General features: G+C 38.1%; 2 protein-coding genes across 2 annotated transcripts; both read left to right on the top strand.

Annotated features, from left to right (window-relative positions):
* Positions 1–2,663: 2,663 nt before the first annotated feature.
* LOC309508801 (uncharacterized protein) lies at positions 2,664–13,099 on the top strand (the record flags this gene model as incomplete). Its single annotated transcript, XM_082183272.1, has 6 exons — positions 2,664–2,743; positions 5,692–5,859; positions 8,824–8,994; positions 12,033–12,251; positions 12,443–12,537; positions 13,028–13,099. Exons 2-6 carry the CDS (start codon positions 5,709–5,711, stop codon positions 13,097–13,099), a joined length of 708 nt encoding a protein of 235 aa, XP_082039398.1. The 5' UTR covers positions 2,664–2,743; positions 5,692–5,708.
* A 669-nt stretch (positions 13,100–13,768) lies between these two features.
* Positions 13,769–16,229, top strand: LOC309509935 (uncharacterized protein). The gene is made up of 4 exons (XM_082184944.1): positions 13,769–14,003; positions 14,274–14,365; positions 15,711–15,790; positions 15,898–16,229. Exons 1-4 carry the CDS (start codon positions 13,909–13,911, stop codon positions 16,042–16,044), a joined length of 414 nt encoding a protein of 137 aa, XP_082041070.1. The 5' UTR covers positions 13,769–13,908; the 3' UTR covers positions 16,045–16,229.
* Positions 16,230–16,850: the final 621 nt, after the last annotated feature.

The following is a 16,850-nucleotide window of genomic DNA, read 5'->3' on the forward strand; positions in this document are numbered from 1 at the left end:
ACTGTCCACCTCTGCTGCTGCCAGACCCGACCCAGACACAGAGCCAGGATCGTCCTGGATATTTACCATCTCTGTCTTCTGAGTTTTCTGTTTCTGTGTCCACAGGTCAGGCTCACGGGACGAGGGCGAAGCAGATCCCAGATGTTGGACGTCAGTCCACTTCATCTAACCACTCTCGCAGAGGTCAGAATAGGCTTTTAATAAAGATGTAATGGCTTAGTTTCTATTTCTATTTTCAATGGCTGATTTGTCAACTAAACCAACTAAAGTAACGATAACACTTTATTTTGATGGTCCCTTTTGAACATTCTGTCGACTATACGTAACTTTGCAACTACATGTCGACTAACTCTCATTAGAGCATCAGTAGACTCTCTCCTTAATATGAACTATGATGATATTTTAATCATTGTTTTAACTATGTACGAGGCACTGCGAGTGCGAGCTGACATCGCGTTTGTCTCTCAGGCTTGCTTTCACTGCGTGATGTGTCAGTGCAGTTATAGATGTCCCCAAATTAGTTTTTGTCTTATATTTATATCATATTATGTTGTTATATTAGAATATCACATGATCAAGAGTGCCGTTTTCTTTTGCACAATTGCAAATGTGCTATTTATTTTATACAACAGTTAAATTAACAATAAAGTTAACATTGTGAGTTACTTTTTGGACACAATATTGTCAATTTTCACTTTATATCGCCGACGAGAATTTCATAATGAAGCCGTGGTCCAACAGACAGATTTGTTTTTTACTGAAATCCGCGTTTTGAACGAATCATTTTAACGATTCAATGAACAATCACTTGTTTTCTGAATGAATCAGCCGTTTGAACTATAGACTTCATATAGATAGACGCCCTATCGACCGCTACTGCCTACTGGCGCGGGTGAGCCGTGGGGCCGCCATCTTAGACCGGTCACCCGCTCCACTCAGTGTAATCTGTATGGCAGGTGCAATGAGCTGTCAGCGCATTTAATTCATCATACCTCACTGAATACCGAACTGATTTCCACGCGGGTTTGTTTGCTGCAAAGGTCATTCATGTAGCTATTATACAGGACACATGGTTCGGCGTATTTTAATATTCATAGTAGGCTTAACAGTAATATAATATTCTGATATAAGATATAAAGTGACCAGACGTCCAAAATCAAAATATGTGATGTAGGATATAAGCTATTTTATAAATCACACACTGTAAATATGATAAAGAAGCAGAAACAGATAGTTGCAGTAAAGTAAGATATTTTAATAAGTTGAAGAAACGTGTGTGTTTTACATTTACATTGCTTCCTGATATCACGTGCGCAAACACAAATAACCTATATTTATATATATATATAAAACAGTTATGTCCGGTCGAACAATGTATGAATTAACTTAAGATTGGATTGCGGTAAAAGTAAGTTTCGTGCCTCTTACAAGTGCTTTCGAACTTCTTTCTGATCTGAATGGTATGTGGAAAACACTTGAGTTGAGGGAGGGAGAAAACACGCAACTGAATGCCTTTTCAAGCGTCTCAATACTTGAAAAACCACAGGAAACTACTTTTAAACACGAAATTACTTGATTTACAGAGGGTCTATTGGCACGTTTATAAACGTTAACGTTACCTGAGGTAATTTTCCTGGACCTTTTTACAGAAGGTAAAAGTCGCCGTAATCTTTACTGACATTGTCCGAAATGATTACTGAGATGGCACATTCGGACGGGACTAAAATAACCGAGAAGCTCTTGTAATTATTACTTTACCCCACCTCTCCATGTCAGGTGAACACCGGCTGGTGCAGTAAACATTGCCTAGCTAACGTTAGCTGGCTACGATTTCAGTACAGTAATATCAAAGATCCTTGCTCCTTCTCAATTATCTGGTAATATTCTATTCACAAATTACAACCAATAGTACGGTAATGTTAAAAGTAATCCCCCGGGCCCTATTTGCGATGGTCCGCCGATTAGAACAGGAAAATACTCCACAGTGCTCTAGCATCTTCACTGCTGCCACACAACGAAACTAGGAACACGACCGGTTTAAGATGGCGGCCGCATTTCTCAGTGCCCAGCGGCCAATAGGGCATCTAGTCTCTATATAATATCTATGGTTTGAACAAATCGGTTGAATAAATGACTCCAACAACTCGCTTATTAAGACAGTGACTTGCCGCCACCTACTGGTGGTTTTAGTTTCATATTTAAAGTATTCTTTAATTAAAACATTAAAAAACTGTACAGTAAATCATTAAATAATTTTAAAATATCATCTAATTATTATCGACAAAACGTTGAAAATATCAAGACATATTTTTGTCAATATTGCGCACCCCTAATGTACGGTATTCATTTTGATTTCTTCAGGTCTTAAAAAGGTCTTAAAAAGCCTTAAATTTGACTTTAAAAATTGTGCAGGTACCCTGTAATACTCTAATGAGAGTTAGTAGACATGTAGGTGCAATTTTACTTGTAGACAACTGAATGTCTGTTGGGAGGAGCATTTTACTATTAAGATTTGAATAGTAAAATGTAAGTTATATCATTATGTCATTGCTTAATTTGACGTCAGAGATGGGTCTAATAGTTGTTTTCATTCGTTTTTTCTTCATTTCAGAGAAAGCTCCAGAACGTCTTTGGCTCAGGATCTGGAAGGCTACGAAGGGACTTTTCAGCTGCTGTTCCGGTAGTGCTGTGACTGAACCATCGTCACCTTCTCCAGATCACTCCGGCGTCAAGCCAAATAATGGTAAATCATTATTTCTCCAACATTATTTTAAACAGTATTACAGGGTGTCCGCGGATCCTTAAAAAGTCTTAAATTCGATTTTTTTAATTTAAGGCCTTAAAAAGTCTTTAAAAGTCTTATTTTTACTTATGAAAGGTCTTAAATTTTCGATGGCAATTTGACTTACACATATCTAAATGTTTTCCAAATTAGAACCATCTAATTAGGGTACTTTTTTATTTATTATTCTATCTTTGTGGATTTGCTTGTTCACGTGTATATACTTGTTCATATTGTCAATATTGTTGTTATCCCTTTATTTCGCTGACGAAATTGCGAAACATTATTGGATAATTCTTATCATTTACATTTCTCTGGGCCAATCGGAATCTTAGCACTTTTTCTCTTGGCCAATCGGAATCTTAGCACTTGCGTCATAATCTTGAAGCACACACACCATGACACACACAGCGTCAACAACAGCTGAGCTCGCCATTTGCCTGGCTACCGTGCGAGTCTAATGGAAACTCACGCATGAATTTTCCTGCATTGAACTTGTTTTAGCGCCCGCCAAAGTGAATTTTTGTCCCGCCAAAGTCTTATTTGATCGGTGAGTAATGTAGATGAACGGCTGCGTTTGTGACAGGGCGCATGTTTTAACTAAAAGAACGACCAGAGAGAGAGAGAGAGCCGGTCGCGCGCGCGCACTCTCTGTGTAAACGACTTCACCGTCTCCAAACTAGGCGCTGTGTTGCTCTCTCTCCCTCGCACATATTAATCAAAATAAATCGACACGGTGGTAAAAGGTCGGAAGACCAAAGTTTTGTGTGGAGCATTCGGAGATTTTTTTTCCCTGAATTATACTGCTGGGTGTGAATTGTGCTAAATAAGTTTCCTTATCTTCTCAGAAAAGCGTTCCGGACATTCAGCTGACATAAAACAACACTTTAATTAAACGAAATAAAACTATACAGTGATGAAATGTTTTCTATGTTGACAACTTGACACAAATCTTGGATGTCCATGTCCTAACTGCTGGGATAATCACACAACGCGCACGACACGTCCAATTCGCGAACTAATAATGACTCCTTTGAACCGATTCATTTTAATGAATCGTTAAAACAACTGATCTTTCCAACAGTGAACTCAGGAGACGTCTGAATCGGTGTATAACTAATCAGTAACACTTTACAATAAGGTTCTATTTATTACATACATTATATAAAAAGTACAGTTTGCTAACTCAAGCTTAAACTTTAAAATAAAATTTTTCCACACAGTGCTATCAAGAATCGATAAGAGAATCGTTAAAGAATTGGATCGATAATCAGAATCGTCAGTGGCATTATTATTGATAAAATCTTATCAAATCCCATCCCTATGTGAAGACAGTAAAATTATAATCAAACGTTAAAGAACATACATGTTTTTTTATATTTTTTTTTTAAGAGTAAAAAGATGCTAACATGAGGTCTTATTGTGTCACTGTCAGTCTTGTTAAATGTACATATTCACTGGAATGATTATTGTAAACAAGATTTAATTTTGATATATTTATTTACCTACCCACCTCTCTCTCTCTCACACACACACACACACTAACCCGACCCCTAAACCTACCCATCACACACATACACACAAGTCAAGCGTCTATAAAACGCCGATAGCAGGCCGGGTGAAACCCGTAGTTGTTGGGACATCAGAGACCGGTTTGTCCAAGAGGGCAACATGTTTATTAGCAATAGCTAACGTTAGCTCCGTAGTGTCCGACGTTTTGAGCCATTCCTATGCTTGATTTTTTCCCACCGGACTTCAGTAAAGGGCTGCGGACCTTTCCCACCATCTTTTCCGACATGAAGAATACACTTTACGGGTGTTAATCGAGCTTGATCGCCGCTATCAGATGAAGATGCGCTGCTTACGTCCTCCTCCATGTTTACATGTGCGTAGTGATATTGGCTTGATTTCGGCTGTGACCTACTTACATTTTCGATGCTGATTGGTTGAAAATCTAGCTCAACAGTTTTACATGTCTCAATACGTAGTCAATATAGTGCGCCAATAAATTACAATTTCTCATTAACTGCAGGATAATGCGTGGAGAACTTTTTGCTTGGATACCTTTAATTAACGTTGAACATATTGAGCAAAAGAAAAATTAGTGCCCCGTTTGTCGGAACGAAACTGAACGATACAGCTCACGTACAGCGGCCTATTAACCAAGATAAAACATTTTTGAAACGTTGAAAAAACTGGACGTTTTGAACGTTCAGGGAACATTTAGAAATAATGTTTTCTTAATTGAATGGGAATGTTAGCAAAACGTTCTCAATAAGGCATGAGCTCGATGGCTGTCTGACACACACCAGAAACACGTGCGCACAGAAAGCCGCTTCACAGACAGCATACGATCCAGAAAAGAATTCAATTTCACCACTTATTTCTCTTGAATTGTCAAACACATGCAAAATTGTCAAAATGGCTGTCGTGCCGAGTATAACAGAGTCAGTTATGTCATAAATAAGACATTGCTATGCATTTAATAAATGTGTTTAATAAAATATATCTATATTTAGATATGGCCCATATGATCTTTACCATTACAAGAACTGAGCCACATGTGCCAGAGTTGGCCAAATGAAGCCTGGAAATTTATGTTTTCTTTTTAATTAAAGATCAGATAAAATAAGAAAAATAACTTTAGCGTTGAATCGGAATCACCTCGTAATCGTGATAATAGTGAAATAAAATTACTATTAATATTGTGAAATAATATGTTGGGACATTTATGCAGGCATTAAGCAGAAGTCAGGTGGATAGCGTGAACAATTCCCATTACTTTAGATTTGTAACTTTACAGATAAGATTTGAATAGTAAAATGTAAGTTATATCATTATGTCATTGCTTAATTTGACGTCAGAGATGGGTTTAATAGTTGTTTTCATTTGTTTTTTCTTCATTTCAGAAAAAGCTCCAGAACGTATGAAGAAACCTGGTCGTTTCCAGAAGCGCTGGAAGGGTTTTTTCAGCAGCTCAAGAAATGTTGTGGAGCCTTTTATTCCTCCAGCAGATCCTGTTCCTGAACCATCATCGTCACCTGGTTCAGATCACTCCGGCGTCAAGCCAAATAATGGTAAATCATTATTTCTCCATCATTATTTTAAACAGTATTATCTTGTTTTCCACTCAAAATAAGGCTTGTTTTTACAGAATATTAAAATTATTTCCCCCATTATAAAATTATTTTCTCGACCAGCGCTGACATTTTTTAAATAAAACAATGGATCTAGCAACAGAAACTCTACTGACTATAACTTTTCAACTACATGTCAACTTATTCTAACCCTACTAGGGCTGGGATAAACGATTATTTTTTAAACGATTAATCTAGCGATTATTTTTTCGATGCATCGATTAATCTAACGATTCATTTTTCCAGTCCGATTCGATTTCGATTCGATTCGATTATCGATTATCTCCCCAATCCCCATTAATTGACTAATAGCAATTTATACATGTTAATTTACATATCTGAATGAAAAAAACATGAATTCCTTAACATTGCAATATATGTTTATTGCTCTTAAAATTCCAAAATAAAAGACTATACAAGTGCATAGTAATGCATTCTTAGTCAGAAGTAGCATTCAATAAAACCTTAAAGCCTTGAAAACACATAGCTTACTGAAACAAGCTTACTGAACACATGAGGGCCTAGCTTACTGAAACAAGCTTACTGAACACATAGGGCCTAGCTTACTGAAACAAGCTTACTGAACACATAGGGCCTAGCTTACTGAAACAAGCTTACTGAACACATAGGGCCTAGCTTACTGAAACAAGCTTACTGAACACATAGGGCCTAGCTTACTGAAAAAAAAGTTCTTCTTTCAGATGAAAATAACAACAACTTGATGTCTAGCATTCAATAAAAAAATAAAAAGGTCACCCAAAATACTTGTTTAGAGCAATTGAAAGAATACAGTAACCAATGTAAACTTGGGGGCTTTAAGCTAATACAGAGAGTGCTTTTCCAACAAAAAATAAATAAAAATGAACAGTGGGAGCCAGCAGCCTGTCATGGCGTCCTTCCTGAACCAACAGAATTGAACATTTATGTTGAAAACGCATAGTCCTAGCTTACTGAAAAAAGTGCATATTTTAATTCTTCATTCACATAAAAATAACAACAACGTATAGTAATACACTCTGCCACTCACCTTTTTCTTAAAAAAATAAATAAAATACTAATAAAAAAAAGTACTTAACTAGAATTTAATAAATGGAACATTATTGTAAAGTGTTACCGATTTGTTATACACCGATTCAGACGCCTCGTGAGTTCAGTGTTGGACAGATCAGTTGTTTTAACCATTCATTAAAGTGAATCGGTTCAAATGAGTCATTAGTAAGGGTGTCACGATTTCGATTTTAAATCGAAATCGATCGAAATTAATGCTAAATCTCGATTATCGAATCAAAAAATGGAATTGTCGATGCTGCCACGCCCCATATGTCACGTCAGCTCGGCTTGCCTGTAATAGGTAAAACTCCTTTTCTCGAGAATATTGAAGCCTTTATTTTAAAACGCAATGCAGCTGCACAGCGAGAGCATCATAGCTCGTCTGAGCGAGCTGATTGGCTGTGCTGCGGCAACTGCACGAACCTATGGCGAGTAGGAGCGCTTGGCGCCCTGCCAACCTCGAGCGCGCCAATTTGGACGCGGCTGAAGTGTATAAATTCAGAGAAAACTCGCCAAAGGACTTTAGGTTTAAATCGACTGAAGCGAAGTACCTGATATGAGCGAAATAGCACGGCAAGGCAACGCAGTACTCGTTCCCTTATCTCTAAGGGAACCGAGGTTACGCAAGTAACCAAGTACGTTCCCTTATGAGAACGTTCTCTCGTACTGCGTTGCAAACGCTGTGGGAACCCAATTTAAAACGCCGTGCTATTCGCCTGTGACTGATCTGAGGAGTCCAGGGAGCCCCGGGACTATAATAGGTAATAGGTTATATTGTTTAAGTTTCCAATTGACTGAAGATATAAGTTATTGTTACATTATGTTGTTAATAAACGTTTAAAATTTGACAATGTAGTGTGTGGTACATTGCGAACAAAGGTCAGATATTATTATATTGCATAAAAGTCTAAAAATGGCATAGCTTGTGCTTTCAAAAAAAAAAAATTTTTAAATCGAGAATCGAATCGAACCGTCACTTTAGAATCGAAAATGTAATCGAATCGAGGATTTGGAGAATCGTGACACCCTTAGTCATTAGTTTGCGAATCGGACGTGTCATTAGTGGACGTGTAGCCTACGGCAAGCGTTGTGGGATTATCCCGGCAGTTTATTTTTTACCACAATTCACACTCCGCGGTAATTCAAGAGAAAAAAATCTCCGAATGCTCCACGTGAAACTTTGGTCTTCCGCCCTTTTTCTATCGTGTCTAATGATTTTGATTAATATGCACGAGGGAGAGAGAGAGAGCAAGACAGCGCTCGTGTTGTTTGAAGACGGTGAGCGCGCGCGCGGCCGGGACTCTCTCTCGTACTTATATGAACCCTGTCAAGCGCAGTCAGTCATTCTATTCTACATCACTCACCGATCAAATAAGGCTTTGGCGGCCGCCCCCAAAAAAATTCAATGCAGGAAAACCCCTGGATGGATAGAATGATGGCCATCGCGTATCAGCGCACTTAAGGTACACACTGTGAAGTCATTTGCACACGTTTTTTAGAGAAATGAAAACAGGTCGACGAATCGACACGCATATTTTGCGTCGACGTATTTTTTGCGTCGACATCATCGATGACTTCGACGCGTTGTCCCAGCCCTAAACCCTACCAGTCTACTAATACTCTACTAATACTCTAATGAGAGTTAGTCGACATGTAGGTGCAATGTTACTTATAGACAACTGAATGTCTGTTGGAGGAGCATCACAATAAAGAGTTTGCAGATATTAAGCAGAGACTTTGTTACACTATTAAGATTTGAATAGTAAAATGTAAGTTATATCATTATGTCATTGCTTAATTTGACATCAGAGATGGGTCTAATAGTTGTTTTCATTAGTTTTTTCTTCATTTCAGAAAAAGCTCCAGAATGTGTGAAGAAACCTGGTCGTTCTCTCAAGTTCTTGGAGGATACGAAGGGTGTTTTCAGAAGCTCTTCCAGTGATTCTGTGACTGTTGTGGAGCCTTTTATACCTGAACCATCATCGTCACCTGCTTCAGATCACTCCGGCGTCAAGCCAAATAATGGTAAATCATTATTTCTCCATCATTATTTTAAACAGTATTATCTTGTTTTCCACTCAAAATAAGGCTTGTTTTTACAGAATATTAAAATTATTTCCCCCATTATAATATTATTTTCTCGACCAGCACTGACATTTTTTAAATAAAACAATGGATCTAGCAACATACACTCTACTGACTATAAGTCTACTAATACTCTACTAATACTCTAATGAGAGTTAGTCGACATGTAGGTGCAGTGTTACTGATAGACTTATAGAATGTCTTAAAGGGACCAAAATAAAGTGAAACCAAGGTACAATTTGATGTGACCACTGACATAGATAATTAATATAATTTTTAAAAAAAAATAATAAAAACAGTTTTTGATATCTGAAATGTTCCATCCTCAGGCCGCTCCAGAACTGTTTCCACAGATTCCTCTCCGGGCATCACGCCATCCTCAGCTTGGTCCTCACCCTGGTCCTCACCCCCCCCTGAGGCCCATGTCGAGAGAGGAAGTAGAGAGTCGTTGAATCTGTGCAGCCGAGGCTCGGACAGCGTCGAGGGGAGCTGGAGTGGCGATGGATCGGAGAGCCCAAGCGAAAAGGGTTTGTCCAGGTCCAACAGCCTCGAAGGGTTTCTGTGTCCTCCGCTGCCGGGTCAAGTTCCTGTCGAGCCAACAGAGACATCAACTGGCCGAACTGCTCAGGGTGCCGTGGAGGCTTCTCCTGTGAACGAGAGCTCAACAGGTGAGACTGAAATAAGGCTTGGCAGTGCAAAGTCTACAGATAGAGATTTAGCTATTTCATGCATAACTGAGTCAAGTTTTTAACACGTCCGATCACATTTACTGTTGCTCGACCAGCACTGATATTTTTAAAATAAAACAATGAATCTAGCAAGCTAATAATTGTCTCATATTTTTCTGTTTGTTTTTCAGAGTCCTTTGAGTCTCTCTATAACGTGGAACAGTTAATTGGATCCGGAGGATTTGGCAGAGTGTTCCTGGGAACACGCAAATTTGATGGCAAAAAGGTAAATCTTACTGAATTGCACAAACATTTTGCTCTTGCATGCATCAAAACACATTTAAAACAATTTACAGATGGTTTAATACTTAATACAAAGCCAGGTGCTTGAAAACTGTTACTGTTATTGAAACTGTTTTTTTTGTGTTTTTTTGTGCAGGTTGCCATCAAGCGGATGCTCAAGAATGACAATTATCGTTATCTTTATATTGTAAGTTGGCCAAAACCTGAATGTGTATTGAGTTGTTTAAGTGCAGATTACTGTAGTTAATACACCCGTAGGAAGCATTAGGTATAAATGTGATCAACAAATAAGCCTAGAGGCACCAAATAACTTTGAGCTGAAAAGGCTCTTTTGAACGCATCTAAAAAGATCAAAGAATAGTACATTTCAAAATGATGTTTTCTTCAGATTTTTACCCAGCTAACCTTCTGTCTGCTTCTTCTCTCTAGCCTGGGAATCCCAAACCTCTCGTCACAGAAGTGGCGCTGCTGATGATGATGAGGCTAGAACCCATAAGCCCCTTCGTCATACAACTGTACGAGTGGTTTGAACATCCTAAAGAATTCACTCTGGTTATGGAGTATCCGGGGCACTGCGAGAGCTTGTTTGACATAATCTATCGTCAACCTTGGAGTGACTGGTTCTCACGGGTCGTCATGAGACAGGCTGTGCGGGCAGTGCTACACTGCATCCATCATGGTGTTTTCCATAGTGACATTCATTCACAGAATGTCCTGTTTGAGAAAGACACGCTAGATCTCAAGCTGATAGACTTTGGCTGCGGTCAGCTATTTAGTAGCGAAGGCTACGAGAGCAACAGATACAGGGGTGAGCATTTTGGGAGTGTGGAAACCTGAAGGTAGTGACTTACAAATTTTTTGATGATGCTTTAAAAAAAAAGCTCAACAATGTGCAAATGTCTTCCTTACAGGAGTTCTGGATTACTGCCCACCTGAAGTCTTTACAGAACCTCGATTCCACGCCGTCCCTGCAAACGTCTGGTCTCTAGGAGTGGTGCTGTACGAGTTGTCGAACACATGTCTTCCTTTTCGTAATAGAACGGAAATCACACAAGCCGAAGTTACATTTCAGAACCCCAACTTATCCAAACGTGAGTGAATAATGATGATAACATGGATAAACACACATAAAGCAAACGAGTTGTACAGAAAGTTAAAGGTTGTAGTGTGTCAGAATTTTTATATATACTGTAGCTCAACGTACACCGAGAGCATCGCTGTTTTCAAAATGCCGGGTCACATGGTCATGACTAACCAGCTCTCTCCTTATTAAAATGTGTACAGACTGCAGGGATCTGATTGGACAGTGTCTAGCTCGCGATCCAGCTGAACGCCCCAGCTTAGAGCAGATGTTACAACATCCATGGTTTGTTCGTACACTACGCTAGATTGGAGAAGCTGAGGAGATTCACTCGATCAGTTTCAGGTGTGTGGAAGTGTAACAAGCAGAGTAGGATTATTATCTTTTGTCTTAAATTCTGGATTATTTGTAGTGAGATTTTCAAATTTGTGTTCATTGTAATGTTCTTGTTATAGTCAAATCACCTTCATTTATATAGCGCTTGATACTATATAATAATGGTAAATCATTATTTCTCCAACATTATTTTAAAAAGTATTATCTTGTTTTCCACTAAAAAATAAGGCTTGTTTTTACAGAATATTAAAATTATTTCCCCCATTATAATATTATTTTCTCGACCAGCGCTGACATTTTTTGAATAAAACAATGGATCTAGCAACAGACACTCTACTGACTATAAGTAACTTTTCAACTACATGTCAACTTATTCTAACCCTCTACTAATACTCTACTAATACTCTAATGAGAGTTAGTCGACATGTAGGTGCAATGTTTCTTATAGACTTATAGAATGTCTTAAAGGGACCAAAATAAAGTGAAACCAAAGTAACAATTTGATGTGACCACTGACATTGATAATTAATATAATAAAAATAAAAAAATAATAAAAACAGTTTTTGATATCTGAAATGTTCCATCATCAGGCTGCTCCAGATCCTGGAGAACTGTTTCCACAGATTCCTCTCCGGGCATCACGTCATCCTCAGCTTGGTCCTCACCCTGGTCCTCACCCCCCCCTGTTTGTCCAGGTCCAACAGCTTCGAAGGGTTTCTGTGTCCTCTGTGTCGAGCCAACAGAGACATCAACTGGCCGAACTGCTCAGGGTGCCGTGGAGGCTTCTCCTGTGAACGAGAGCTCAACAGGTGAGACTGAAATAAGGCTTGGCAGTGCAAAGTCTACAGATAGAGATTTAGCTATTTCATGCATAACTGAGTCAAGTTTTTAACACGTCCGATCACATTTACTGTTGCTCGACCAGCACTGATATTTTTAAAATAAAACAATGAATCTAGCAAGCTAATAATTGTCTCACATTTTTCTGTTTGTTTTTCAGAGTCCTTTGAGTCTCTCTATAACGTGGAAAAGTTCATTGGATCCGGAGTATTTGGCAGAGTGTTTCTGGGAACACGCAAATTTGATGGCAAAAAGGTAAATCTTACTGAATTGTACAAACATTTTGCTCTTGCATGCATCAAAACACATTTAAAACAATTTACAGATGGTTTAATACTTAATACAAAGCCGGGTGTATTGATTGATACGCAAGATTGACAATGATCGTTATCTTTATATTGTAAGTTGGCCAAAACCTGAATGTGTATTGAGTTGTTTAAGTGCAGATTACTGTAGTTAATACACCCGTAGGAAGCATTAGGTATAAATGTGATCAACAAATAAGCCTAGAGGCACCAAATAATACTCACTAATAAATAATAAATAAAACACCTAATACTCTACTAATACTCTAATGAGAGTTAGTAGACATGTGCAGTGTTACTTATAGACTTATAGAATGTCTTAAAGGGACCAAAATAAAGTGAAACCAAAGTAACAATTTGATGTGACCACTGACATTGATCATTAATATTATAAAAAAATAAATAAACAGTTTTTGATATCTGAAATGTTCCATCCTCAGGCTGCTCCAGATCCTGGAAAACTGCTTCCACAGATGTTTCTCCGGGCATCACATCCGCCATCGCTGCACTGACGAGAATGTCTCCCAAGCGTTGGGCTGGATGTAATAATCCACATAGCCTCTCTCTATTTACTCCCGAAATCTGAACCGCTGAAGACGAGGTGGATTAAGTTTGTTTTTGAAGAAAATGCTCCCTCAACTCTACCAAAATTCGTTTATGTCTGCTCCAATCATTTTACACCGGACAGCTTTTTGAATGAGGCTCAGTATAAAGCAGGTTTTGCAAAAAAATGGCTCCTGAAGGATGTAGCAGTGCCAACTGTTCGTGATCCAGCTACACATCTAGAAGTATGTATTACGCGTTGGTTTTCCAAATTGCCTTTGAATTTGTCCATAATAACATGTTAGACTTATAAAGTTTGTGATAGCATGTGATAGCACCATGAGTCCAGCTATGTTGTTATTTTTTTATCGCGCTGATAGTGGAATCTTTATTTGTTAAGGACAGCACATCAGAACAGAGCAGCCAAACCAGAGATGTTGCTTGCCAGACAGACGCAAAACCGCTGACCAAGTCTGTTGGCACTCAGTCATCAATGAAGACGTTTCATGTTCGCTACAGGAGTTCAGGTATGTTTATGTATTATATGATACTGCTTATACAGAGGACCTATAACTAGTCTTGTTACACAATAAGTGTCACATAACAGTAACACACAACTACTTTGTATATTACAGGTGTCCAGACGACAGATACAGTTTCAGACATTGACAGTTTGTCACCAGCAGCTGGTTTAATATTTAGGACCTCTACACCTATAAAGTGGCCATCAAAGAGACCTCGTGTGGAACTGGAGGAAGAGGATGACGAAGAAACCCTAATGGACACATCATCTGTAGTAGCACCTGAAGAGCAAGATTATACATTTGATCCAGCAGAGACGGACACAACTTTAACAGAGACAGCAGACATGTCGTAAGTTTCAAAACTGTGCATTTGTTTTAGAACAGGGGTGTCAAACTGAGTTCCTTGTTGGCCACAGCACTGCAGAGTTTACCTCTAATCATTATTAAACACACCTGAGGCAGCTAATCAACTCTCTAAGGCTCATTAAAAAAGTTCAAGTATGCCTGTTGATCCTTCTGGAACTGAGTTTAACACCCCTGGTTCAGAATTTTATTATTATTATATTTTGTTACTTTTGTATTTAATATTTGTTAACCAGTACGAGTTTTTGTTTCTTAGTGCTCAAGCAAAATGGCAAAATGAGACGCTAGATCGCCTGAGTGAAAGGGAAAGGGTCATCGTTGGAGGTGACATGAGGGCTGACTCACCAGGTACATAGTTGTAAATAAGAAGGATGCATGGATGCTCGGGTATTTTCCGGATCATGAAGCATAACATGCATAGGTAGTATCTAATAGGGGTGTAACGATACATCGATATGGATCGATGCATCGATATAACGTCTAACGATACGATGCATCGATTCCACTCTTAAAATATCGATATACACCTTTATTTTGACACTCCACATTCTCACGTAACATCCTTCCGCCAAAGCGCACATTTTCGTTTACTCACCAACCGCCTGCCGGTGTGTCTTTATAACATTAATCTCCTCATCTGAAATAGACGCCTGACAAGACTGACTAAACCCTACGTTTTTTCACAAAAGCCGGTTGTCCGCTGTCAAGGCATCGCGAGTTCATGTTTTACAGAGCAGAGACAAGCACTCGCACCCTTGTTGGTGAACGCGAGTCCGTTTTAGCTACTCAGTGCGCAGTATTCAGGTCAGATGTCACTTTGAAAAGACGCGCTGGCTAAGAGGAGTTTCGTCAAAGCTGACTAAGTGATCGAGGGTGGATAATTTCAATGAACTCGTGATATCTTCTTCAGGGCGTAAAAGGAAAATAAAACCGGAAACATTTTCACAGAACCTTACTAAAGCAGTTCGTTTAGTGGTGAGAGAAAAGCTCTCTGTACTGCGTGTACGTTATCACAACAACAAAGTTTGTCAGGCGTCTATGTCAGCTGAGGAGATTAACGTTACGAAGATTAACCGAGTGTTGTATTATTTATCATAGCAATTACTTGATTTTGTTTGACTCAGAGAAATGTGAATCTGCTCTGCAAAAAAAACAAAAAACTTTTTAACATATTAAAGCATACTTTCAATTAACTTTTATTTTGTAATTTACCTGTATTTAAGTTATTATTATTATTATTATTAATCAAAACAACCCAGCTGCAGTTTGATTTATATTACTTGGAATGCACAATAATAATAATAAAAAACATGATTTATGAAAATGAACAAGAACGGAGTACTTGCAAATTACCTCTTCTGTTGTAAATGTCCCAATTGGGAGAGGGTGTGCAATTTTCAAAGAGTTTAATTAAACATTCATGTTATATATTTTGGTTGCATTTGTGAGTTAATAAAAACGTAACTGGTTGTGTGAACATAATATCTAAATATCGATTAATCGATCGATATAGCCCTGAATCGAATCGAATCGTATCGTAGAATTTTTTGAAGTATCGGCAAATATCGTATCGCTGGCTGAGAGAATCGATATCGTATCGTATCGTGATGAACTGTCCGATTTACACCCCTAGTATCTAACTGAATTCAATGCACTCGTGGTAATAATGCTTTGTGTAATATTACTTTCAAAGGCCACTCTGCAAAGTTTGGAAGCTATACATTGATGGACCTTCAGACCAACACCGTTGTGGACACACCAGAGCTGGTTCAGGTGGGAGAGAAGAAATATCAGTATTTAAAAAAATTACATTTTGAGAAGTTTAAAACTTCTGGTTTGTCTAAGATGATTGTTTCGTTCCCTATACTTGTCTATTTCAGAGTAACGAAGTGGGAGGAAGCTACCACATGGAAAAAGGATTACAGAGGAGCCTTGCCCTGTTGGAAGCTCGTGGTGTTACTCTGGAGTGTATTGTAACTGACCGCCGAATTACAGGGGGTACTGGGGGGTACTATACCCCCCAATGAAGACCCAGTAGGGGACAGAAATATCAGTTTTGGGGGGGTCAGATAATTTTTCTGATATTGTGAAAAAATATAATTACAGTTACAATACAAGTCAACTCCTATTTTCACTGTAGGAACATTTTAATGTAAAGCGATTTCAGACACCCCTATTGTGGACCGTACCATTTTTAACCACCGTGGCGATAGAGAACGACTTCAACTTCTCAAGCAAGTGTCAATGTTGAATGACAAAACGCTAGTTTCATAAAGTATCATTCTTTTCAACATTCCTTATTTGTATATTCAAAAATATTTAAAATAATCTAATTTAATAGTTATAATTTTTCAATGTAAATGATTTAATTTGATTGGTAACAGCCTAGTGTCTAATTATTTTAATTGAATATATTTATCAAATTTAAGAATTTGAAATGAAAGATGGAGCATACATTTAATAAAATTAGGGGGAAATGCCCTTTATAAAGGTACAAAAAATGATTCTGAGTGTTTTCAAACAGTGATGTAATGAAACATTGACAATTTAAGCTTGAAGGGAGTAAAGCCTCTGTTTAGGCTATAAAGGAAATGTAATTTTGCCAAAAGAAGAATTTTTATTTTAAATAAATGTTAATTTTAAATCAGCCTACTTCAGTGTGATGTTACCATATTATCATGCTTAACACTAAGAATTTGAATAATTGTAATGTGATGATCAGATGCAGATCTAAATCAAAGAATATAGGCGGTTTGCGGGTGGATTTTTTATTTTTAAGGTGAGACACTACAGGTGAATAGGGTAAAATGTTTAAATAATAGATATCACCATG

Source organism: Leuciscus leuciscus (genome assembly GCF_965113295.1).
Source record: "Leuciscus leuciscus genome assembly, chromosome: 11".
Taxonomy (NCBI): Eukaryota; Metazoa; Chordata; class Actinopteri; order Cypriniformes; family Leuciscidae; genus Leuciscus; species Leuciscus leuciscus.